General features: G+C 43.4%; 1 protein-coding gene across 6 annotated transcripts in view; it reads right to left on the bottom strand.

Annotated features, from left to right (window-relative positions):
- Positions 1-26,512, bottom strand: part of HNRNPD (heterogeneous nuclear ribonucleoprotein D) — a 54,063-nt gene that overhangs the window by 3,996 nt on the left and 23,555 nt on the right. For all 6 annotated transcript variants that reach the window (XM_085641238.1, XM_085641242.1, XM_085641241.1 and 3 more), the window contains exons 3-6: positions 25,286-25,447; positions 15,985-16,116; positions 15,141-15,264; positions 14,871-15,017 (exon numbers count right to left, since the gene is read on the bottom strand). In XM_085641238.1, the coding sequence (XP_085497364.1) occupies positions 14,871-15,017; positions 15,141-15,264; positions 15,985-16,116; positions 25,286-25,447 (565 nt within the window). The remainder of the gene's footprint in view (positions 1-14,870; positions 15,018-15,140; positions 15,265-15,984; positions 16,117-25,285; positions 25,448-26,512) is intronic.

Raw genomic sequence — 26,512 nt, 5'->3', positions numbered from 1 at the left:
CTTTGGGTCCAGTATTGGTCTTATAGCCTACTATGGTTTAGGTAGCAGAAAATAATTTGAGTAAACTTCGAGTCTTTGGGTCTGGGGTACTAATACTATGGCTTCCTTGCAAAATTTACACTTCCTGATGTAGTCATTATTAGTCTACCTTTATCCTAGGTCTTTGGTGGTTGTTTTGGAGGAGACTTTATTAAATCTGTGCAGTAGCCATATTTTAGAATATTTAGTATCCATTTATCAGAAGAGAGGTTCCCATTTCTTCAGGAATCCTTCAAGTCTTCCACCCACTAGCAACTTATGTAGAAGAGGTCCGTGTAGGCAGTCACTTGCTAGTGTGATTTTCCTCTTTCGGGGTTTTCCCTCTTTCTTGACCGCGAAAGGGCTGTCTGGAGCAGTACTGCCAAAATAGGACAAGGGTGGGCTCACTCGGTTGCCTGTTGAAGGCTGCATGACTCATGTGGTTGCATGGATCCTCTTGCTGGAGCGGTCCTTTTTCCTCTGGGTCAAGTGACCCCCAGAAGGTTCCTTTGTATTGTGGTGCTGCTTTGGTCGTCTCGTTTCATGCCCTTAAGCGCTTTGTCACTCGCCTGTCTAAGGAGACAGTCCCCTGTGAAGGCCACACTGATTATGGCTGACTGGACCTAGTTGAAACCGGAGATTCTCAGTGAAGCATGCCTGTGCATGGTTGTGGGCGAGCAGAACGGTCTACTAGCACGGTCCGCTACGTGCAGCGTGATTTCAGGCACTCCTCTGGCAGGTGTTCCATAAGCTCCACAATCATCCAATTGTTGGTGGGCATCTCTTTAGCAGGGTGTTAAAATTTGGCTATCCGCCACTGCATGTCCTACCATGTCCACTCTTGCCTTCCTTAGTCAGGAGGCGGTCACAGAGATGTGAAGGTATTGCTATTTTTCTCGCTGTTACGGCTACGATAAGTGAGTCAGGTGGCCCGCCACAATCTCCCTCCCCCCCCCTCGATAAGAGGGTGGGTCTTGATGAGAATCTATACTTCTCCACCCTGTGAGTTATTGCCTTAGCTGCAGCTGGTTCTAAAATGCTTCCCTGCCCTGGTCCAACATGCTTGGAAGCATTGGGAGAAACTTATTTCTCTTTCACCCGGGCATTAGTGTCTCAAGGTGGTAACGTGGTTCTGGATCTGACTGTACATCTTCTAACTGGACCTCATAAGTGCTTGCAGCCATGTTTACTATTGCACTGAATGCAATGATGTTGTCAGGTGCTTATGGTTCCACTTTATCTAGTGAATCTGCATAAATGTCCTGCTAATCATTTCCCGAATCTGTGAGAGGCCTACTTATTGCTCTCCCTCCAGGTCAAAGAACTCCTCTATCTCGTCATGCAGCTCTGGATAGTAGGGTTTTTCAATTCCTGTTTCCACTTGTTTTTAATTCTCTTTTACTCAATTCAGGTTAGAGTTTGGTCTCGAGGAGTTTCCTTTTACGGTCTACCTCAAGCGATTTACTCTCTTGGAGCTCAAACGTATTTCTTTGTTTGTCGTATATGCCGAAGAACAGTGACAGATCTGACACCGTTGTGCTTTGACAGCTTTCAGGATCAATACCAAGTGGCTTTTCTGTGGCCACTTAGGGCCATGTCTTCACAAACAGTGTACAGCTAGCTTTCGCCCTTCCCCTCCATTAACTTAGATCCCCTCTCTCAAGGTCGAAATCAGTTTCAAGGGTTTGCCTCAATCAGTACCGCATGATTTGGACCACTGTTAATCACTAGTCTTCACTCTGCCCTCCGGCGTCAACAATTTCGGCGTCCGTCGGTTTCGTCAAGTCGGGGGTCTTGGTCTCAACTGTCTCAGCCCAGAGGCATAACATTTGGTCCTCCCTCAGTGCTTTTATGTGGCTCTTGATAGTCTGGCCCTCTATCTGCTCGAGGTCTGATTCTTCTCCCTGGGCCTCCTCTATCTCAAAGATTTTCTCCTCATCACTAGAAAGGCCCAAGTGTTTTTAGGGAGGTCAGCTTCCTCTGTGGTGGCGCCACTGCTTAGTTTCTGCCTTGGACAACAACTCTGCAAATCTTAAACAGTCTTCTGCGTTGTGGTCCTCACGAAGCCAGGTCTCACACCTCATGCATGTCCTTCTGGGGTACTCGAGTTGGCACTTGGGGCAGAACCACGCAGTCTTGTTGCATCCATCTTTTTTTCTATGTAGTTTTATATAGCGCGAACTAGACCCGAAGGTATCCGAGCGCTTTACAGGGTCAATACTGATTTGCAAATGGCTGGGACCAAGCTGGGGTGAGCAAAAGAATGATGGTTTAAACCCAGATCTTTGTGACTGGGGGTGAATGTTTGCATTGTCCAGCATTCCGTCCATCAATTGTTTCTTTTAGGCTCCAGTCATGTTACAGACGGACATTCATTTTTGTAAGGCACAGGGAGATTAAGTGATTTGCCCAGAATCACTGAATTTTGAGCATCACCGCCAAGACTCAAACCCAGTTCCCCAGCTCAGAGGTCGACCGCCTTAGCCGTTTGGCCACATTCCCTCACCTCGGCGTTACAAGGTGGTTTGGTGTTTTTTTTCCATATACTGTCCTTACCAATCCTTTCCCCCTTTCTCTTTTCGTTATTCCTTCGTCCTCTACATCAGAGCTCTTCTACCTTACACTTCCATACCCAACTATAGAAATCTGAAGATTGAGACTGCATCGAGGGATCTATGGGACATACGTTTGAGGTCACAGAAGGAGGGGTTTAAACCCAAGTTGTCAATGCCATGGAGGGTAAGAAAAAAAAAGGGAAAAAAGGACTTTAACACCATTCCAGACCAAACCACTAGATAGAGGCATAAGGCACAGCGTGTGCATCCAAAAATTCATGCTGCAGAACAGTAGAGTAGTTCAGCTCTTGCAAGGCTAAGATTTGCAAGACCAAAGCGAGCTAATCCGGTTTCAATCCCAAATATGGTTTACAATAAACTAGCCTATGGATTTTAAATATGCATGTTTTGTGGAAGCTAATTGTATGTTCAATAAATATATAGCAGTTTGTAATACCAAAGCACGAGTCAAAACAGAACTTCCATTAGCCAAACAACTAGAGTAATAAGTGAACACTGACTTCCCAAAGCATGTTTACCCTCTATTTCGCCCTGATGCATCCATCACGGACATTAAATACATTGTGGTCCACTTGAGCATACTCTGGAAACACTATCTGCGAAGACACTATGCCCTTTGATCCATGCAATGTGCTCGGACCATGTGTCCTTTAAGCAGGAAAGTATTTTGGAAATTGTGTTTTCTAAGACCCTGCAAAGGGAGTCTGAGACACCCAAGCCTAAGTGTGCTTCCTACTTTCCAGCTGTAAGAAAAAGGAAAGTTCAAGACCTCAGCATAGTGTTGCTGAAAAATAAAACTGCCTTTCAATACAATTCCCAAGCAAATCGAGACTTTGGGACCAATATTATCCTTTAAATATTATCCTATAAATATTTACACTGGATAACAACAAATGTGTAAAGATTCTTGTTAATGAGAACACAACTAGTACATGGCCTGATTGTGTTGAAGCACTTTATTATGCAAAGAAACCTCTGTCTCTGAAAGCCGTGTGTCACTCTTGGACAACAGAAGATTGATGGTGGGGATTTGTTTGGAGGCACACCAATGGGTGATGCATGGGTCCCCTTTATTCACAATATGACTTTTTTGCAACTATACAAGTCAAATAATATCTCCCATATACCCTTGTGAGTTGTAATGGTTGATAGGAGCAATAACTGAAGTAGTACTTTGTCACGGTTTAAAGAAAGCACGTGTTAAATCAGTGGATTGAAAAAGTACACCCATAAAAGCTAATTTAGCTAGCTGGTCTAGAATTTCAGAAGCAACGACACTACATTTAAGACAAAGTTAATAACCTTCATACAGACATGAAACTGACTGAAATGTCAAGCCTCCTAGGAGCGCACATTTAAGAGATAAGGACCATAACTTTGAGATAGGTCACTTGTACGAATCCTATTCATAGAGTAATATACTTACCAAGTCAAATGCCTACTGAAAAGTGCAGCATATGACAAGAGTGGTTTCTGAATCATGGACCTTGAATGGCCTTCCCTGAAGACTAGGTCTGTCACATTCACAAGTAGCTCTTACGATTCCGATATAGGCTTTCATCTCAACTTTTTGGCTGCGTATGCACTGTAGGAAGTTGTACTTTTTTTTACAACTCATTTCTGAAGAGTATGCTCTATAATTCTTAAAACTAACATTTGTCAACCAATGATCTGTGCATGATACTCTAACAACCGAAAAATAGTCTAGGCTGACACCAGAAGTCTTCCTGTAAACAGTCAAACAAGAGGAACAAGCCGCTACGCAAGCCATGCACACCTTGGAAAGACACCCAAACATGCGGGAGTCGTACCAAAAGAAGACTTAAGACAGGACGAGCATTCTCAGAGCACCCAATGAGAAAGCCGGACTGGCGCGTGCAAGGCAGCGTGACGAAGCTTCTAAGAAACTTTGTCACAACAGCCGTAATGCAGGTGACAGAGCCCTTGGGGGCCATCCAAAAAGGCGAAACGTCGGCAACCAAAAACCATCCTTTTCAATGGGAAGCCAGCGTTTAACAAACGCTACCCAATGAAAATGAGGGGTGGGGCTTTGAGTCCTCTTCTTGAAACTTGCTTGAGGACTATAGCACTCTTAGGCAAAGAGCGCATGCGCACTCCAACGCCAGGCGAGACCTAAAAATTTGACTAAATAATGGTTAAATCTATGTGGTAATGTAGCTCCAAAAAATAGGACGCTAGAGAACTTAATGTGCATCCCAAATTTGTAAGTTAACATATGAACAATGCCAAAACAATGGAATCAGTCCACAAAGTCAAAAGTGGATGTTTTGTGGACACATCTACACTATGTGGACGACAAGGTAATATACAAATCAGCAACCCTCAGCAGTGCACATGAAGTAATCTATTTAAGTAAATAAACATATCCTTATGCTCCATGGTGGCACTAGAAGCAGGTAATGTATTTTGGATAATAATCTATCATGTGAAACCTGATCTGCCAAAAGTATCAAATGGTATGACTTTCACAGTCGAAGTGTCAATTGATGCATATTGAAGTAATGTCATCTATGATGAGTCTTGATTGTTTGGAAGTTTTTTTAGGTTAGTGTAGACGTTCTTTAGGTTAGCACAAAAGTAGTGTTAAATGTATGGATGGACTTTCACTTTTGTTAGGATCTAGCGGCCGACTGCCTGCTGCTCAGCCAGAGCAAGTGCTTTCTATAAGAGCATCACAGTCCATGTATGAAATTATGATGCAATATCACTGCCCATATAGCCATTATATTTACCCTAGTATGTCCAAGAGGTTCCACTGACCGTGCTGTTCAAGGGGAATCCGACAACGGAGAAACTTTGGTGCAGTGATGTGCACAAACATGACCATTAGTGCCGTCAAATTTACAGCAACAGAATGGCTACTTACCGGGAGTAGGTTTGCAGCTGGACGACTTTTCTGGATTCACATGCTGTGCAATATTCCACCATCTAATGGTTGGGTCCAGAATCTCTTTTCCATATAGTCCTTGTTTTGTTGTTGGGGGTCGATGGTCTCCATCATTTGGTGCCTATATACTGCTGTGACGTCACCGCTCTAGTTGATGTTCTGTATGAATGCCTTCTGCTTACTTGCGTCTCCTCCAATAAGTAACCATTTCGTTTTGCAGCATGAATATTTTTTGGATTCACATACTGTGCACAGATTTTGTAGTGGTGCTCTTCCTTGAGGTGGTTGGGTTGTTTACTTGTGTCACCTCACTTTTTGGGGGAGACGGATGGGTCGCCTGCGAATCCAGAAAATCGTTCAAGCTGCCAAACCACAACCACACCACCCCCCCCTTCCCTAATCCCCCGGTAGGTAACCATTTTGTTTTGCACCATGAATATTTTCTTGATTCCCTTACAGGCATTGATTTGTAGTAGTTTTCTTCATTGTGATGGTTGTGTTTGAGATGAGTACTTGTAAACAGATGCTTAAAGAACTTTGTCCCACCTGTGCATTTCTTGATCAATGCAATAGTGCTTTGTGAATGCGTGCATTGATGACCATGTAACTGCCATGCAAATATTGTTCTGCGGAACAGGGCTAGAAAAGAGACTGTTGCTCCTTCCTCCCTTGTAGCGTGCCGGTGGCTTTGCTTCTAGTTGAATGCAAGCTTTTTTGTGACATTGAGTGTTTGTGTTATCCATCCTGTGATGGTACCCTTTGTAATGGGCTCTCCTGTATTTGCAAATGATATGAAAAGTTGTATTCCTTTCCTGATTATCTTTGTTTTTTCTATGCAATACATTATTGCTCTGCGGGCATTTAGAGTATGAAAAGCCTTCTCTGCTGGAGACTTTGGATTTTGAAAAAAGCTTGGAAGTTGTATGGTTTGATTTATATAAAATTGAAATGACCGTAGGAAGGAATTGTGGGAATAGTTCTGAAGAATAACCTGTTCTTATGCATTTGAATATACGGTTCTTGTATGGGGAGTGCCTGAAATTTGCTTACTCTGTGTAGTGAATTCTGGAGGGAGTATGTGGAGAATGTTAGTGAGTAAAACGGACTACCTGGTGTGTTAAAAGATTAATTTTAATGGAGTACCCTGTGGTCAGGATTAAAAGCTATGTATGTGGGCCATAGCAGGAAAATGTAAGCCAACGGTCTCAAGGTGGTCAATTGGTCGACATGTTTCAGCCTTAATGCCCTCCGTGGAGGTGCCGTGGCTTTTTTCAGGACCAGGTGTAATGTGAGACAGTTTGAGTGAGCCATAATACCATAGCAAATATGGATGGTGGGAAAAGGATACAACCAATTAATAGGTTGATGTATCAATCAAAGAATTCTGCTGTTCAGTGTTGTCCCTCTAAAGAGACAAATGTTAAACAACGATTTGGTACACATTTCCACAAGCACTCGTTTAGAATTGTGCCACATGTAATTGGAGTATTATAAATCTTGGATGTGGCTACATAGATAAAGAAAAGAATCCTCATTTACGTGCTTACCCGTCTTGTCGGGAGCGCAAAAGGCTAACTCACAATCTGTGCCCGCACGCTGGGTGGCTTCCAAAATCTAAACAAGGGGCGGAAAAGAGAAAGTGGGAGTTGACTGCGATACATCCCTGCACTATTCTGACCCAGGGTGGCTGGTTTGTTTTGCCATATTGGATAGCAGCGCATTCCCTACGGATGATGGGTATGGATGCCTGGACGCCAAGAACTGGCATTCTGTAAGTCTATTCTTGAAGTTCCCCTCTTTTGGAACACGGTCTCCAATACAGTGACTAAGTTCCCATTCGAGTGAGATGGATGCTTATCTGCTCAGCCTCTCACATTAGAGTTTCCCCATGTGTGCTCCGCATCCGATATGTGAGGCATCTGTGGTCCTGGGCACTGTTGAAGCTGTAGTAAAAATTGGTCTCCACTAGATCCTCCCAGCTCCCTGTTGCTCGTTACCACGGACTGTATCCGTTCTTTGATTGGTCTCACATGAAGCCTCGCATATGGTTTTTGTAGTATGCATGAAGCCACGATTACCAATAATTTCTCTACAGCCGTAGGTCAGAAACCGACCCTTCTGGTATCAGAGATTCTTGCGTTAGTTTGTACCCTCTTGTCGCATGGGAACGCTTACCCCTGAATTGTGTTCCTCTTTAATCCTAACAGTTTTTGTTCTAATTTCTGCAAAGATTTCTCAGTGTTTGTGAATCCCAGTCTGAGCAGTGTGGTCATCACGATTTATGTATTTTTTGCACTTGCGTGCTGAGCTACTCTTTACCATCCAATCATCTAGGTATGGATAGATTTGTATTCCTTTTCCTCTCAGATATGCTGCCATAGCTGCCAGGTACGCTGTGAAAACCCTTTGGGCAACTTGATGCCAAAGGATAGTACTTTGAACTGGTAGTGTGTTTTGTTTATCACAAAACGCAGGATTTTTCTGAGTTTATTGGAATGTGTAGATAGCCATTCTTTAGCTCCAGGTTTCCATTAAATCTTCTGGTTGAAGTTGAAGAATAACTTCTTGTAGGGCTGTCATCTTGACTTTTTCTTAAGCATTTAAGGAGTCTAGTATAGGCCATAGTGTCTGGTTTTGGAGCCAGAAAATATGTTGAGTAGACTTGAGGGCACTCTTTCTGCTGTTGTTTTTGTAGCAGATCTTGTACTTCCTTGTAGGATATGTTATCTCTTCCTTTGTATGCACTTTTTGTTGAGGATAATGTGTTGGCATGTGATCCTCCAGCTCTGTGCAGTTATCGTGGTTTGTTTTTTAGGTTTTTTTTGTTTTATATAGCACAAACTCGACCCGAAGAGATCAGAGCGATTTACATCATCACCAGTTGCGTTACAGACTGACACCAATTTTTTGATAGGAACCAGGAAGATTAAGCGATTTGCCCAGAATCACAGGTTGTTGAGCGTCCCTGCCGAGACTAACCCTGGTTCCCCAACTTGAAAGTCGACTGCTTTAGTTGTTGGGCCACATGCTCTCCCTATTTCTTGTATTATATTGAGCACCCCTGTGTCTGAGGTTACCTCACCTCTTTCCAACCCTGCAGGAAGTGTCCAATTCTTCCCTTCACTGGTGTTGTGCGAGTGGAAATTCGACTTTAAAGAGTAACTTTGGTGTTGCTGCACCTCTCAGATACAGGTTTTTCACTCTTGATCGGCCAAGAAAGCACTGTCTTTCTGGTGTTTGAAACTGCCACTGAAGTGATGCAGGCTGTGGCTATCTAGTGCTTTGAAAGCCTTGATGGGGTGTCCCCGTCTGAAACACACCTCTTCCCATGGGTCCTCTGGTTAAGGGGGTTCCCTTTCTTGATTGACCCCGAACTGTAGGGCCCCATTGGCTTTGCCTTATCGTTGCCATTTTCAATTTGTTGCAGTGTGTCGTCAGCTGCTTTACTAAACAAATGTTCACTGTATAACATACTGTTGACGATGTTGGCCTGCACTTCATTCTTAAAGCCTGATATTCTAAACAATGCATGGCGTCTCATTATTGTTCCTGTCACCATCGGTCTTGCTGCAGCTAGTGCCGACTTTAGGCATGTGTTTCCAATGCACTTCTCCTCCTCATCCAGATCTTTCACTCTATTTTTTCTCCCCGTTTGTGCAGTCTGTCTTTCAATGACAAAAACTTCACCTACTTCGATTTTGCCTGAAGATCGCAGATATCACTTTGACTATTTGAAGTTCCTTGCTTCTTTTTATTCCTTTGAAGTTTGGAGATTTTTCTGATGCTTCCAGACCCAAACAGAGAAGAAAAAAAAAATCTGAAGACTGTGACCAAGAGTGAGGCTTTCAGGGAAGGCATCTAACATCACAAAAGGATGGAGAAAACAAATGGAGGATACAGTAGACTCCCAACAAAAAAAATATATATAAAAGTAAAGAACTACTATATATACGCACAAGAAATTCTGGAGTCAGCCACTAGATGGCGGAATAATGCACAGCATGTGAATCCAGAAAAGTTTCACACTGCAAAACCTCTTGAAGTGGTGCACAATCCTGCCATGGGCACTGAATATACAAGGCCTCTCCTGCTCAAATGTTTTGAAAGATTAAACAAATCTTGACAAGACTACTCCAGAGCCATAGATATTCGTGACACAGCTCGTGTCACCTGGAAACCTTTGGATGGAATATTAGACGTGTGGTGGGCGGTGGTAAGGAGGAGGAAAACCATAAAGAAATGTCTGACCAGGTGATCAAAATAAAACAAATAAGTTTGATCCAGAGGGTTAAATGTCAGACCCCCAACCCTTAGTGTTTTGACACCTAACGTAGCATATCGGTTATCGTTCAGTTACACCCTTAGTCTCTAATAGTAGCACTGCCACAATGGTTTAACTTCCAATAAACATACCCTTCATTAGAGTTTTGCAGGGCCAAATATCCTGTTCCAGCATGATTGTATTATGTAAAAAGTCCTTAAGAAACTCCATCCTTTTAATTCAACAACCTAAAAAAATCTCCCGATCAAGCACAGGAGCCATATGTACTCATGGAGTCATTCTGACTGGAAACATACTCTTTCCGCACATTTTATCATCCAACAACGGGACTATAAAGCTACCACTCAGTCTGCCTACTTGCATGAGTACGGACTCAGCTTGATCTTTAAACTTTGCTGTAAAGACCTTTTACTCATATTGCCAATGTTTAAAGGAATTCTCCTTGCCGAGCTTTTGGGTGGGGTTTTGATTAGAAATTGGCACATGTATAGGATTGTTAAAACTCTGGTCACTAGATGCACATTCGGTCAGTTATCTAGCACTGCACCAAGGTAATGATGCACTGAACCAGGATGCTCTGATTTAGTCGATGGAGAGGCCTATCACCTGAGCAACTACTCCTGCTGTGAAAAAATACTGTGGATTTTTAAAACGCCTTGGATTTTGATTTAGTACTTCTGAGTTTGGTACCTAGATAACCACTTGAGAAGCTATTGAAGTGGCAGATATTGCAAGTGGAAGGCTTTGATTTTCTCAGCTTTACATTTGTATGGATTATGGCTGGTTAGCAAAGACAACCAATAGTAGATAAAAATAAATGTCTTGCTAAGGCTATCTCCTAAAAACCCTCAATTGCATCAATTTAAACCGGATGCAATCCTGAATGATCCTAAAAACCCAGGTCAACTGCAGGTTCCTGGAGTCCAAGGAGAAGCACGATTGATATACTTGCAGAAATCAAAATGTTGAAGCTTAAAAAAGGAAAAGAGATATTATGATACACACTATTTTTTGCAAGCACCTCAAGGAATGTAAAGATGCCCTCCAATGACCACATAAAATTTAAAGTCCTTGGTAAGCTTAGTAAAGGCTTAATGTGGGAAAGGATGTGACTGCACTGTTCTAGGACTATCAGGAGAATAGAATACTCCACGTGGATCAGAGTACCAAAGTAGTCCCTAATCTACAGTAGAAACCTCTACCTCTTCATTGCAATGTAGCATCTGTCATCTGCTTTGCAGAAACGGTCATGAGTTGGCATGAATATTGGCTATCTGGCAGGAAGCACAACCGATGAAGGTCTTTATACCTTCTTTCTACCACAAGAACACCCAAGTTTTGGTGACGACAAAGGACAGCAAAACGTAGATCAGAGTTCAGGGCTCTTAGCTTCACAGCAAAGTGATGAAGGAAGGATTTTTACCTAAGCAATGTTCTCTGGATAAGGACTAATTAACCTGTAGAATTAGGGGAACAAAGCTGTTTCTTCTCATGCAAGGCATCACTTTTGCCCATTTCCTTTAAATTTAACGTAATAAAAGATGCATTAAAATTCTAAACTGTCTTCGAATTGACAATATTACACTAATACACACATTACGAAAAACTAAACATGCCACTTGATTGGCATGAAAATATAATTTTACTTTCTCATTTGGATAGTACTGTATCTCACTTACAAGATTCATTGTTCAGTTAAGACCCCTTTAAAAGTTAGAAAGTTTGTGTTTTACGCAGGACCCACTAAGTTGTCTGCTATTTTCACTACTTTGACTGCCAACGGCATCTAAAAATACAAGATGCTAATGCAAAAGTGACTAACTGAACACCCAATTGTTATTGTACCAAGCAATTACAAAATAAAATGGACATACAAGCCAGGGAGCATAAAAGATTGTGCATAAAGTGAAGCAACAAACAAAATTATTATTTTGCACTTGTAGCAATTTGAAGTGAAGAATGCAGTCTGCTAGAGACAATATACCTAAGAAGGAAAGTTTCAAAACCTGGATTACAACATTTAAACAAATTAGGCAAGATGTTAACAAAACCGGATCACAGATGGTCAAGTACCTTATAAACATTTAATAACTTATTGCCGTACATATCACGCAGAGCCTGTTCTGAGTGACAGCACAGAAATCTGTTATCCTATCCACTCAGAAAATGACATGAGGTACAGCAGACTTTGTATGGGATGTATACACTAACATTTGCTTTCTTAATTTTCTTGCAGGTCTGGGGAAAGAGGATCAATCAATCCATCACAACTGGTTGGCTGCCACTGCCAAAAAGCAACCACTTATTCAAAAAATGCAGAACATTCCACCCCCAATCGCTTAGCTGCATGAGCCAATCCCCCCACAACCCCCACTTAGTCCATACGTCAACACCCAATAGGACTATTTCGACATGCAAAGCAACAACAAATATACTGAGGGAATGGTTGAAGGGGGTGTTGTGAGGAAAGGTTATTATGGGCTAATTGCCAGATCTACAGTGAAAGCTAGATAGCAGATTTAAACTGAAATGCAAGAAAGCGAAGGCCAGCATACACGGACCTTGGTTGAAGCAAAAGAATCGTGGCAGGGCCACATCTGATTAGAAGTGTCAAGAGAAATTACTGCAAAAAATGCAGAGAAGGAAATTCCAATCCTAATTCTGCATCACATCATTATTTAAGTCATAGAAGTCGAACATTGCACTTGCAGACAGGGTTCCCGAATATTTCAAAGCCATATAAAAATTCCCAATTTTACTCAAGAGCACTGCAGCACCAATCCTTCATTTTGCGGCACAGAGCAACTCCAAGGACAAAACGTTAAAACAGAATAGAGTAAACATTTAGGCAACATGTAAACAGAACCTGAGAATATGTTTTAAGGAACCAGGAGCTTCTATATTCCAGAATGCATTGTACTGGTCAGTTGCCTTACAGCTTCAATTTTTTTTTAGGCGTTTATGCCTACGTAGCGTTAAGTATAAAAAATGCCATTCAAAACAAACCAGCAAGGAGGGTGGGTCAACTCCAATGAAGATTCCTGTGACACAGGAATAAGATTACAAACAAGCTACACTGTCTTCTACATTGCACGATACTCAATAATAGTCTAGAACTTATAACAGTATAGCAAGTTTATCCTAAAACGACCAGCACCTTGCGACCAGGTTTAAATCGCAAAGGAATGAAGATCATAGATACTATGCAGAGATGCAACCAAAGTTTTTGTAACTGCTTGAGAACTATTGCTAATGCTTGGTGAAAATATGCAGACTCCTATGTAGTAGCATTTCAAATGCCAGACACTGAAATTCTATCAAGCAGCTGTCAACCCCGTTCACTCTCACAGAAATCTCTCCGTATCCAATAGTTTAAGGTTTGCTGGCTAATTAGTAAATTTAAATGCAAGCAACTAACGATTGTTTGGCTATCGGTAAGCTTGTACCAAGAGGACCACAATTAGTGAACAGATGGCTAGGTTTCTTCTGGCCAAGGTAGAATTTAAAATCTATCAATCCCTGACAGAAAAATTTATACAAACAGATAGGATGAGTTATGGAAGATCCCCAGCAGGGGGAAATGCAGATATACGAACATATGAAACGACAGTCAGTAAAAAGCAACATATCGTAGAGTTGCTGCAATTGTGCCTTATATGTAGGCTCAAACAGAGAAGACAATTTAGAAAGAGCCAGACTAGGCTACCAGAGAAGGCATTATTTAAGCACTTTAGAAAGTCTTTACTGAGTGGGATTGTTAAAAAATAAAAATTAAAAAAAAGGTTTCTTAACTTGTTCACAGACTGATGCACCTTGATAGAAGATTGTAGTTTTGACTGAGCAAGGTGAAGAGATGGGATAATGATGTTGTCCTGAGAGGACATTGGGTAGTGATACGATACTGGCTAAGAACCTTTTCCATCTGGCATAAGAGGACCTTGCGGACAGTCTTTCAGACTCTCAATATGTTCTGCCTTAGATTTACATATTCTTTGCCGCACTATTTCTATACATTATGAGACACCAGAGCTCTTGCTTTCTTTCACAAGCCTCAGCTTCATTGTTCCAGGTATACCCGAGAAGTCAAATTCTTTTAATTACTAAGAGCATAAGAGTGCTACGCAATTTCCAGAGATTACACCTATGTTCTTGAGTCATTCGTTTTGAATTGGAGGCTTCAGTATGAAGCCAAAAAACTGACCTACATGGGATTTTCGTACTAAGTATCGATTGTCCCTAATCAAAATATGCTAATCTAGAAGAGAAACCTTAAGAAACTGGAGTTAAACAAATCTCACACGTTTCTACATTGCTTTGCGGTAAAGAAGAAAATGAAGGGTATTTTCATTAAGCATGTGAAGATCTAGCAAACATTTGCTTTGCAGCAGTTTAAAGCTGGGGGTATGATTGGTTAAGGGAACCCTACACAATTTTAAAGTTATGGTTCATGCTGAAATACATCAGTCCGCATTAATCAAGTTTACAAGTCTTTACACTCATATGAGCAAGAACACACTACAAAAAAAAAAAAAGGGATAAGATTCCAAAGCAAAATCAAACTGCCAAGGAGCAAGCAGAAGGTTAAAAAAAAGAGTTAAAGGAATAGTTACTCAAAGTCAAAAGAAAAAGTGAGTCACTAAAATAGTTTCTTGGGGAATACAAAATTGTTTTCAAACTTGACATGTCACAGCACATTTTTTTTTTAAGTAGTTTCTTACTCATCAATAAGGACATCCACAATTTCACAGCTGCACGCATCAACCAAGACATTGAAAAAAACTAAAATGTGTTTTCCACCAATATGCATTCAGAATGCTTCACAGGCGCTCGAAGTTCCTAACCCATAACCATAACACAAGATTTACATACACTAGGCATCAAGTTCAGGTGCAGTTACATTGTCTGACGAACAGCAGACTAGAAAGATCATATTGAAAAATTGATTTTCAATATGACCATGCAAGATGCATACACCCATTAAAAGAATTTATTTGGGTCCGCCATTCCATTTGCCTAGGAGGCACTTCCCGATTATAAGAAGTTGTACAGTGTAGGTAAAACTACCATAGAAAAGTGTGATACTCACTACTATAATCCCCATAGCCATAGTAGTTGTTGTAGCCAGTATAGTCATAACCACCATAGCCTCCATATCCTTGGCTGCCATATCCGTAACTGCCATAGCCTGGATTCCAGTAATTGCTGTATCCTTGGCCCCAGCCCGGACTGGGACCTGTAAAATCAAAATGAAAGGCTGCTTTAAGCACTAAACCAGATAAACAGATCTACCACATATATATATATATATATATATATATATTCAAAGAAAGAAAAACTAGAATAGTTGATTCTTTACCTCCTATTCCACCTGGCATTCCCCTTCCACGAGCTCGCGCTGCAAATCCACCTCTAACAGCGGCTACAGGTCCCCACTGCTGCTGCTGGTATTGTTCCTTTGTCATTGCTATTTTGATTTCACACTGTGTGGACAAAATACATCATTTTAAAGACTTCGTTTCTATTCAAATGATTTTGAAATGCATATCAATCCACTAAATAAATTAGTCTTTCTGAAGTTGTGCCAACCCCCAGATTAAATCATCACCTTCCTGGAAGGTTGCTATACATATCCCAATCATAAAACCCTAATCTACTCATTCGTAACCAAGCATGTTAACATACATACAATATTGTATTACCAAATACAGGTTGTAACCCAGAAAGAGGAGAGGGGGGGGGGGGGTGGGGGGGGGGGGGGGGATGAGAGATTAGCATTGCACTGTTTGGTAGCAACACCATCTAATTCTAAATATCCAGTTTAAACACTGGAGTTAACCTGTTTATAGGCACCCCCTTTTTCAGGTAGTCTGATTCAAAGGTGATTTGATTAGCAGGGAAAAGCAGGTTTACTATTTAATATACAGGTTACACACGCAGAATACATACCCTCTATACCTCTGCTTCTCTCAAAAGATGGAAATTTAGAAAGATGCAATTACGTGACTAGTTAACACCAACGCACGTTTGATTTCATGAAACTAAATTTAGAACGATCACATGTAAATTTCGAGAAAGTAGGAAGAGTTTTTGAACTCCTTAATTGTTCGCACCAGTGCAATTTGGCCTTTTTTGGGTCTTTGTGCAGTCCTTACAAGTGACTTGAAATAGGGTACAGGTATACATTTACTGATAAAACGTACTTTACTGAGGCCAACGTTGTGGTACTTCTTTTCCATAACTTTCTTAACAGTTTCCTCCTCCTTAAATGTGATGAAACAGAAACCCCTTCTTTTGTTAGTCTTGTTGTCCATGGGGAGTTCTACAGCTTCCACCTAGAAAAACAAAATAAATACTTCAATAGCACACAATGTTTACTTATTTCACATATGTACCTTTTTCTGGACATTTACACCACTTTACAAGGAAATGTTAAAAGATTGAGATTAAAAAAAAATAAAAAAAAAATCACCAATTTAAATCACAACGTTGGCAATTGCACTTTCCACGCCAAGCCCTGGAATGTCTGAAAAAAGAATTACACTTTTCTCCCATTCACAGAAGGGCAATCTGAATACAAATGAGGGTTTGATTACCATAATCGGACCAATGTGCTTCCTGCAAACTTGGAAAGAGAGCAGTTTTAGCTAACAGAGTGAAGTCAGGCACACACAGAACACAGCTAGCAGTGACTGCAGTGCGTCAGCATTGCTCAGACCATGGAGGCATAAAGGCCAACTTCTCTTACATACAGTAAAATAAGAAAAGGGACAACACACCAACCTTTCAAGCTTAAAAGTCCTCATAGGGACTGATCACATGCAGGAAATATGCCTCAGGATGAAAATGCATCAGACCGCCTGATTGGATTAGCAGGTCAATCAGGGATTGATAAAACTTTGGCCTCATTGGCTAGATGGTTGTGCAAGTCTGTTCTTTTTCAGACAAGGCACCTGCAAGTGGTAATCAAGGAATGAGGGATCCGGGAATCTCTTTTCATATCCAGGATTGGAGTTTGAACTTGAGAACGTCCGTGACCGACTACCAGTGAAAGGGATTTGCCAGTGACAGAAGCAGCTGGGCTTCAATTTGTCAGACACTCCACCAGCGAAAGAGCTGTCTGAGGTTTATGGAAGCTACTATTGAACACAAGGAGACTGTCTAAAACTGCTCACAACTCAACTCTGATCCCTCCCGTGTTGTGGGAATCTGCGGGTACTTTCGGTAATGAATATGCTACTTACCAGTGTGCATTTGTTCTTGGCATATAGGGCTGCTGACATTCATATCTGTGCATGTCGCCGCCTAGTGTTGGGTCCGGATGATTGCACATTGTTGTCCTAGAAGAGTCTTAGAAGTATCACGAGATAGGTGGCTCCTCCCCTGGACTACAGTGCGCATGGGCATCCTCTCCATCCTTAGATTGTTTTTCGCCATTGTGGCAGTGATGGAGTAGATACAGTAAGTGATGACCATGCTATACAGTAATTCTGAGTGCTGCAGGCGCCGGGTGGGAGGGTGGGCGATATGAATGTCAGCAGCCCTACATGCCAAGAACAGATGCACACTGGTAAGTAGCATATTCAGTTCGAGGCATGTGGGCTGCTGAATTCATATCTGTGCATAGATTATATAGCAGTCCCTCCATTAGCGGCGGCTGCTCGTGCCAGCTGCAGCAGTCTGAAAAAGAGTTTTGAGAACAGCCTGTCCTACAGCTGCCTGCTGTTTTGAGTGTACATCTACGCAGTAGCGTTTGGTAAATGTATGTGTAGTGGACCATGTGGCTGCTCTACAGATTTCCTGTAAAGGAATGTTTCCTAGGAAAGCCATGGACGCCCCTAACTTTCGTGTTGAGTGGGTTCGTGGGGGAATCGTTAATGTGCGTTTAGCTTTTTGATAGCAAATTTGAATACATTTAACGATCCATCTGGCTATCCCTGCTTTGGAAATGGCGTTGCCCTTGCGTTGTGGGGAAAAGGCAACGAAAAGTTGTTTGGTTTTCCTAAAGTCCTTAGTTCTGTCTATATAGTACATGAGGGCCCTCTTTACATCTAGTGTATGGAGCATTCTCTCTGCGACATTTTGTGGACTCGGAAAGAAAACAAGCAGTTCAATAGTCAAGTGGAACTGCAATATCACTTTGGGCATGAATTTGGGGTTGGTACGTAGTACAACTCTGTTCGCGTGAACTTGTATGAATGGCTCTTGAATGGTTAGTGCCTGGAGTTCACTAACTCTCCTTAACCAAGTGATTGCCACTAAGAAAGCTACTTTCCAGGTGAGGAATTGAATCTCACATGAGTGGAGAGGTTCGAAGGGTGGACCCATTAATCTGGTGAGGACCACATTGAGGTTCCACACCGGCGCCGGTGGGTGTCTTGGGGGAATTACTCGTTTGAGTCCCTCCAAGAAGGCTTTGATGGCAGGCACTCTGAATAAAGAGAGGTGCTGCCTGTTTTGAAGATAGGCTGCTATCGCGGTTAAATGGATACGTATGGAGTTGTATGCCAGATTGCATCGGTATAAGTGTAAGAGGTAACAGATGACGTTTTGAATGGATGCGTCCAGCGGGTTAATGTCATTGTTGCAGTAAATGACAAACCTCTTCCATTTAGCCGCATAGCAAGCTCTGGTAGTGGGTCTTCTGACCTCCTTGATGATGTCCATACATTCAGGTGGCAGGTTTAGGTAGCCAAACTAAGACTTCAGGAGCCAGATTGCCAGGTTCAGCTGTTGCAGATCTGGGTGCAGAATTTCGCCATGGTTCTGCGTTAAAAGTGCGTGTTTGATCCGCAGCCTTTGATGCGGCACCACGGAGATTTCTAGAAAGGTGGTGTACCATGGTTGGCGTGCCCATGTGGGAGCAACTAGGATGAGCGTGAGTGTTGTCGCAGTTTGCGTGCCACTAGCGGTATTAATGGCGCTGGGGGAAAAGCGTACGCAAATCTGCCGGACCAGTTCATCCATATCGCATTGCCCTGTGACTGCGGATGTGGGAACCTGGCGGCAAAGCTTTGGCATTTTGCGTTTGTTTGTGGCGAATAGGTCTATCTCTGGATGACCCCACTGTTGGAAGTACGGTTGGAGTACTGACGGATGTAGCTCCCACTCGTGCATCTGGTGGCTGTGTCTGCTGAGCAGATTCGCCATCTGGTTGTCCTTGCCGGGGAGGTGTTCCGCCATGAGGAATATGTTCCTCTGAATGGCCCACTTCCACATGCTCTGAGCCAGATGAGACAACTGTGGAGAGTGCGTTCCTCCCTGCTTCTGTATGTAGTACATGGCAGTCAGGTTGTCCGTCCGGATCAACACGACTTTGTTGCACAAGTGTACTTTGAATGCCTTCATGGGTAGGAAGATTGCCATCAGTTCCAGAACGTTGATGTGCATCTTCTTTTGCTGAGTCGTCCATAGTCCCTGCACTGTGTAATGGAGTACATGAGCTCCCCAACCCTGGAGAGAGGCGTCCGCTGTCAGTATTATTTGTGGAACAGGCTCTTGGAACGGTCGGCCCTTGCAAAGGTTTTGTGGATTCCACCAATGCAGAGAGTTGTATGCCCGACCGCTCACCAACACTAGGTCTTTCAATTGTCCGTGAGCCTGATTCCATTGACGTGCCAAGCACTCCTGAAGCGGGCGCATATGTAGTCTTGCGTGCGGGACTATGAAAATGCAGGAGGCCATCATGCCCATCAACTGCATGAACACTCGCGCAGGAAGGGAGTGTTGAGGTTTGAACTTTGAGATCAGCAGTTGCATGCTGTTGATCCTCACTAAATTTGGCTGAGCTGTGGCTGCCAGAGTGTTTATGGTCGCGCCAAGGTACTGTTGTACGTGCGCGAGTTGTAGATGCGATTTTGGGTAATTTAGTGAGAATCCCAGACTGTGAAGAAGGTGAATGGTGAGGGACATGTGGCTGGCACATTGCTGGGCTGACTTTGCCTGAACAAGCCAGTCGTCCAGGTAAGGGAAGACGTGAATGTGTTGTCTTCGTAGATGTGCAGCCACTGTTGCTAGGCACTTGGTAAAGACCCTGGGTGCTGTTACTCCGAAGGGGAGAACCTTGAACTGATAGTGAAGCCCCTGAATAGTGAACCTGAGATATTTCCTGTGTGATGGGTGTATGGGTATGTGGAAATACGCATCTTTCAAGTCCAGTATGGCTAGGAAGTCTCCCTGACTGAGTAGCGGTAGAACCTGCTGTAGGGTGAGCATATGGAAATGCTCAGAGAATGTAGTGGTTGAGGGGTCTCAGGTCTAGTATAGGTCTGAGCTAACCATCCTTTTTTGGGATTAAGAAGTACAGAGAGTACACCCCTGTCGGTTGACGGGCACGACCTCTATTGCACCTTTTTGCAGCATACTTCGCAATTCCTGCTGCAATATTGCCAAGTGCTCTACGGACATAGGACGGTGCTTTGGCGGTATGTTGGGTGGAGTGGACGTTAATTCGAGACAGTAACAGTGCTGGATAATGTCCCTGACCCACCTGTCTGTGGTGATGGTTTTCCAGACTGACAGGAACCGTTGGAGTCTCCCCCCGACAGGTGTTATGTGGTTGGGGGGCAGGGAGAGGGCATCACTGTTTGTTTTTGGGGGAGGACCTGGTGTTGCCGTACCCACGTCCTCTGCCTTTGGTGCTGGATCCACGATATCCACCTCTGGTGGTTTTATCATAGCTACTTTGTGTGCCCCCTTTATTGTACTGTTGCTGGGACCCCTGACCTCTAGCTGCTCCTCTATTGCCGGGGCGACGAAAGGAGCCACTACGAAACTGCTGCGACTGCAGAGCCCCCATTGATTTTGCAGTTTCAGTGTCTCTTAATTTGTTCGAGGGTAGTGTCAACCTCAGGGCCAAATAAATAGTCTGGGTTGACCGGTTGATTTAAGATATTGTTCTGAATCTCAGGCTTGAAGCCTGAGATTCTCAACCATGTGTGCCTCCTCAACATGACGCTTGTGTTGATTGCCCTCGCCGCAGTGTCGGCTGCGTCCAGTGCGCATTTGATGGACGCATTGGTAAGGAGTTGTCCCTCTCTGATAAGGAGCTCCGCAGCCTCTTTGTATTCATCTGGCAAATGTTGTAGCAGTGATTCTAGTGTGTCCTATCATAACGGGCCAGGAGTGCCTGTGTGTTGGCAATGCGCCAGATGTTTGCCGCTTGCGCTGCAATCCGTTTGCCTGATGTCTCCAGCACTTTGGACTCCTTGTCTGGGGGAGGAGCATCACCCGTTGTTTGTGAGTGGGCTCTTTTGCGAGCATTAGCAACAACCATGGAGTCTAAAGGTAACTGACCCCTAATGTACATAGGGTCTCCGGGTGCAGGCTTGTATTTCTTTTCGATTCTGGGGTTCAACACCCGTGCCCTGGTTGTTTCTTTAAAAATTTCTTTCGCAGGTTTTACAACTCCTTTTAACATTGGCAGAGTTTTGACAGTTTTTTCAGAGGAGGCGAAAGTGTCCAAAGAACTCTTCTTCTACAGTGTCAGAATGGAGTTCCACTCCCATGATTGCCAGCAGCCCGTTCTATGAGGGCATTAAAGGCAGCAATGTCCTCTGTGGGAGATGTCTTTATATTATAAAGCTGCGTGTCAGGAGCATCTGGTGCGGTACCCTGGTCGGTGGGGTCATCCCATGCCTGATCTGGGTCTTGCAAGTGATCATCAGGATCGATATCCCCAGGGTAGGTGGTATCATCCCCTACATAGTTCTCTCCTGCGTCTGCCTCTGAATGCGTAGGAGAAAAGGACGGTGGATCCTGATGGAAGGGTTGAAAGTGTTCATGAAGCACTGGTTCTGATCCTGCCGGCAATTTGTGTTTTAGAGGAATTTTGTAGGAGTCCAATCCCCTCTCTGGCGTGATTTTCCGCTTGCGGAGCATCAACCTACCAGTGTCGGCGTCGATAAAGTGTGCCTGTGAAGGCTCGATATCGGTTTGTCCAGTGGATAGGGACTGTGTTTGGCGTCACATGTCCGAATCTCGAACATTTTCGGCGCCGTGGGTGGCGGCAATCCAAACGTGATGTTCGCCGGCGCCGAGTGTGATTTTGCGGCCTTGTGCGTTTCGGGGCCCGACGTAGAGTGGAGGGTTGCCCGGTCCCTGATGCGTTGCAACGATTCTGAGACATGTTGCACGGTGAGCGCAGATGGCGCCTTGGAACCGATCGGCACCTTAGAGGTAGGCGTCGAAGCGGCATCTGACTTTTTTGCAGTCTTTGGGTCGTCGATCCGAAGGGAGGTCTCGACGCTCGGAGTCGATGACTTGGCAGGCGCCGCCGTCTTCGACGTCGACGCAGACGGGTGGGCCACCTTGACTTTGGTGGTTTGGGCCGTAATCTTCGGTGCCAGAGGCCGAGGCGCCGTGTGGGGACCGAGGGCCTTCTTCTTCGGCTTGGCGCCCGTATCCGCTGCAGTGAGCTCGGCGCAGAAATCTCTTTTGGCGCGTTCGGAGCCGATGACCTTTGCCGGCGTCGAAGGAGTGGAGGGTTTTGAGGCCTTCGAGCCGATAGCAACCATTTTCACTTTCGGTTTCGATGGAACCGGTGCGATAGACTGTTTCGCTGAAGGGAATCCAGTCGTCTTCGATACTAATGGCGCCTGTGAAATGTTCAAGGCCGGGCCTGGAGGCGGGGCCGAAGAACCGTGAGATCGATCTTGGGTAAGGCCCGTAGGCGATCCCTCGACCTGAGCCTTATGACGACTTAGTTTTTCGGCCTCCGTATCGACGGGTTGGCCTAGCTCTTCGCTGGAGCTATCTTCCTCGGCCCCAAGGGCCTCATCGTAGTCTCCTACCTCTTCGACGACTTCTTCTCCCTGAAAGATCACCTCATCGTCGTCTTCCGATCGTGAGTCGTGTTCGGAAGCGGGGCTGGAGTCTAAGTCTTCGACGCTCCAATCTCGCTGCCCGTCGATTCCGGAGAGTCTTCTTCGAGCGGAACCGGGCGCAGGCCATACATTTCGACTAATCGTGATCCGGTGAGAGACATTTGTTGCATACCGGGTGGACGTCGATGTGTGGGTATTTCGCGTGGCATAAAGGACATCTCTTGAAGGGAGTTCTCGATTCCATCGTCGATCGAAGTTCGATGTTCGGACCAAGCGGATCCGAAAAGCTTGAAGAAGGTGCTAAAGCACTAAAGAAACTGGTCGATACCGAACGGGAACAGTACCGACGAGAACTAAAGGCCTTTTGGCCTTAAACTAAATTTTCCTAACTTGAGCTAAGATAAGCACATCCGAACCCAATGGCAGAAAAAAACAATCTAAGGATGGAGAGGATGCCCATGCGCACTGTAGTCCAGGGGAGGAGCCACCTATCTCGTGATACTTCGAAGACTCTTACAGGACAACAATGTGCAATCATCCGGACCCACCACTAGGCGGCGATCTATGCACAGATATGACTTCAGCAGCCCACATGCCTCGAACCCATATGTAGTCCCTGCCCCAGAAAAAGTCTCTGCACGATCCTTGCTTGGCCAGCACTACCAGTAACAAGTAGATTGTCCTCATGATTATCCTATTAGAAAAACCTAGTCTGACCAGTGGGCTCTGTGGTACAGGCCCCAACCCACTTGTGTGATCAGAGTGCAACGGGGTGGAATGGAATCAGGGCCAACCCCTAACCGCCTACAGCTACCCAGTAGCTACTGAACTAATGGAACTCCAGTAAATGCGCCAAGACAACAGATACTCCTAATCGGACATCCAACATCAGCAGAGCGGTGCCCTCAAAAAGTAAGGGTGGATATTTTAGTTGCTTTGGGTGTACGAGCAGGGGGTGGACTAGGAACATTGTACTTCATATTAACTGCTGAAACCACTCCAATACAAGTATTTGCACAACATCCCTAGCTTTGAAGAGAAACCCTATGCAACATGGTCTGTAAAATGCAATGTTAACTGTTTTTAAAGTGCTTTAGCATCTACGTGCTATAATATTGTTTGTGGTTAGAACTCTGGCCCAGAGGGTTCTTGAGACTTCGGTTTCTCACTGCGTATCTCAATCTCATGTGTACTATGTTTTCATGTGTATTTAAATACTTTTCTTTGGTAACGTAAAACACGGACCAAACATTGATCTCATTAGTTGATATTATGTAAACTATTCTGAATGTCTCACCAACGTCACTCTGCTTGAGAAAGCCTTGGTTATCCTGTTTGGGGTTCAGTAGTACTATGGACCCAGAACACCAGAAGTGAACTAAGGCCCAATAACCCCCTGATGCCCCAGGTTACCAGTAGTGACACATGTGCAATACTTATTTGCACCTTTTCTTAGAGCAGACATTCAAATAAAACACTGCAGTGTAGTCGTAATCTAGATTTACTTCCCACGACTGCTTGTGTGCTAGCTGAACTACTCAACTTAAGATAACAAGAAGCATTCAACAAATGGTGTACGCCTTAATATGCCACGCCTAACACTATCCTGATAATGGACAGCCTGAGAGGGCGTCAAGACTACGGAGCTAAAAACCTAAAAAGTGAATTGGACTCCCTTTTATAAATCAGTGGCACTAGCCTATGACAAATCTGGGCTTCAGTCAATGCATCTTTCGTGCAAACTTGTTTTGAGAGGTGCTTGAATGTGAAAAGCTACACCTCCTGAACATAGCTATGGTGCGGTTTCTCCAGCTGCGGACTATGAATGGGGCACAACAGCGGCAGCACTATGACCTTTTACTGCTTAACTCACTGGTTTTAAAGCCAGGGCAGCTGAAAAGCAATATCGAAAAAAGCATTGGAATGCACTTAATTTGGTTATGCAAGTGGTTAGTGGTTGTTGAACTGCAATTCTTTAAGCATTGGTAAAGCCAAAATATGAGACTGCTAGGCCTTAAAGTGTTAGCAGGGGTTATTTAATGATTACAGCTAAGATCTAAAAGGAGTCCCATGAAGTAGGCAGTGGAAAGATGCAACACATTCAAATTGCAAGTTTCACGAAAAGGGAGAAAAGTAATCTAGTCCAGAGCAGTCACCTGAGGAAGACAACCAAGATCTAATCATAATTAAGTGCCCGCCCTAAAGCCCACTAAAACACTAGGTCTGCCTTTTGACAGCTATAGCTATCTTGAAAGCACATTAAATATGAAGGAGTAGCATACTGAAGCTACCAGGCAATTAAAAAATATAAACTTATTTTAAAAATCACAACAGGAGTGTATGAGTCAATGCTTTGGCAGGGATGCAAGGGGAAAACTGGAAACCGCAAAAGAAAATGGGCTCCCACAGAAGCACGTGTCATCCTATTAAAAGGATGGTAAAGAAGCCATGCTCCAGAAGACACCAAAAGAATGGGAATCAAGCAAATGAGATTGACAAGCCAATAAATGGTAAGCAATGGGTTGACCCAAAGCATATTGCATTGGTTTTGTCCACAACAGCTAAAGGCTTTCTGTAAGGGAGACTTCAACAGCAGAAACTTCAGTTCACTTGTTTTTGGGCAATGTGGAAATAGACAACTACAAATGTTACTGATTGAACATTCTCCTTGATCACATACCTCTCCAAAGGTAACAAAGTATTCCCTTATTTTCTCTTCAGGTGTATCGGGGGAAAGGCCTCCAACAAATACTTTTTTCACTGGTTCTTTTGTTTTCATCGCTTTGGCTCTTTTAGGGTCAATCACTTTGCTGTTCAATTTATGTTCTTTTTGCTCCATCACCTTTAACGAAAACAATTTGATCAGACTCAGGTTTTTTAGCCCAACAGTTGACATCCAAAATAATGGAATTGTTTGACTTTAGAATGTTCCTATGAAGACTACATTTTCAGACATTCCCTACCACCACCACAGCACCTCAATACTGCACAGACCAAGCGCATTTAGACTCAGCTTATAATCACAGATCAATTGACAAAACTAATAATGCAAATCAATATAATTCATCCACAAGTGCTTGAAATACTATGCGATAAACTGTGCTTTTATGATTTACAATTTAAATCGAATAAAGCTACTTTTGATTTGATCATAAGTTACTTGATAGACATTTCTATTTGAAGGGGAGAATTTTACTACTATCTAGTCTAAAACACAATAAGTAAAATACACAAATATTAGGAAATGGGATGCAAGTTAGTGGACTATAAAAACTGATAAATGCACGGTAAACCACAAGTTTTCGGGAATTTTTCCTGGTATTTTACGAGAAAACAGAGGGCACTGCAAAATCCACCATTGACAATGCATCAACACTGCTCTGCAACCTGGATTAGTATGAGAACCTCCTGGTACAGGAATGCATATTTAATGCAGTTTAAATTTGAGACAGTACACACTGTTGCAACAGATGTGTGATTACATTTCACATGAAACGATAAGACAAATTTCAATGGAAGCGCTAGACAATCTTAAAATTGTCAAATTCAAAAATCTCAAAAAAATAATTTGTTTGAACTGACATTTGAACATTTTCTATATACAATCTAGCTGAACCAGCTTTGAGAAGAATGATTGTGCAGGGGGCTATACAACATCACTGCATATACCCAAGACTAAATCGGCTTAAAGAACAAGTTACGTACCTTCAGTAATGATTTTCTGGTACAGAGCCTGACCACATTTCTCACCATATAATATTCCCCAAGCGTCATACTGGATCTGAAAAATCTTGGTCAGTAGTACCTTGCATGCAGGTATGTGGCATTGATTGGCTGTGTCATAAGTGACCCAGGCTAAATGCCAACTGTTTTTCATGACAATCTAACAGGATATTAGGATGAAGAG

The sequence above is a fragment of the Triturus cristatus genome, chromosome 2_2, assembly GCF_964204655.1.
Source record: "Triturus cristatus chromosome 2_2, aTriCri1.1, whole genome shotgun sequence".
NCBI lineage: Eukaryota > Metazoa > Chordata > Amphibia > Caudata > Salamandridae > Triturus > Triturus cristatus.
The sequence above is the reverse complement of the archived record's forward strand: the minus strand, read 5'-3'. Positions and strand labels throughout refer to the sequence as shown.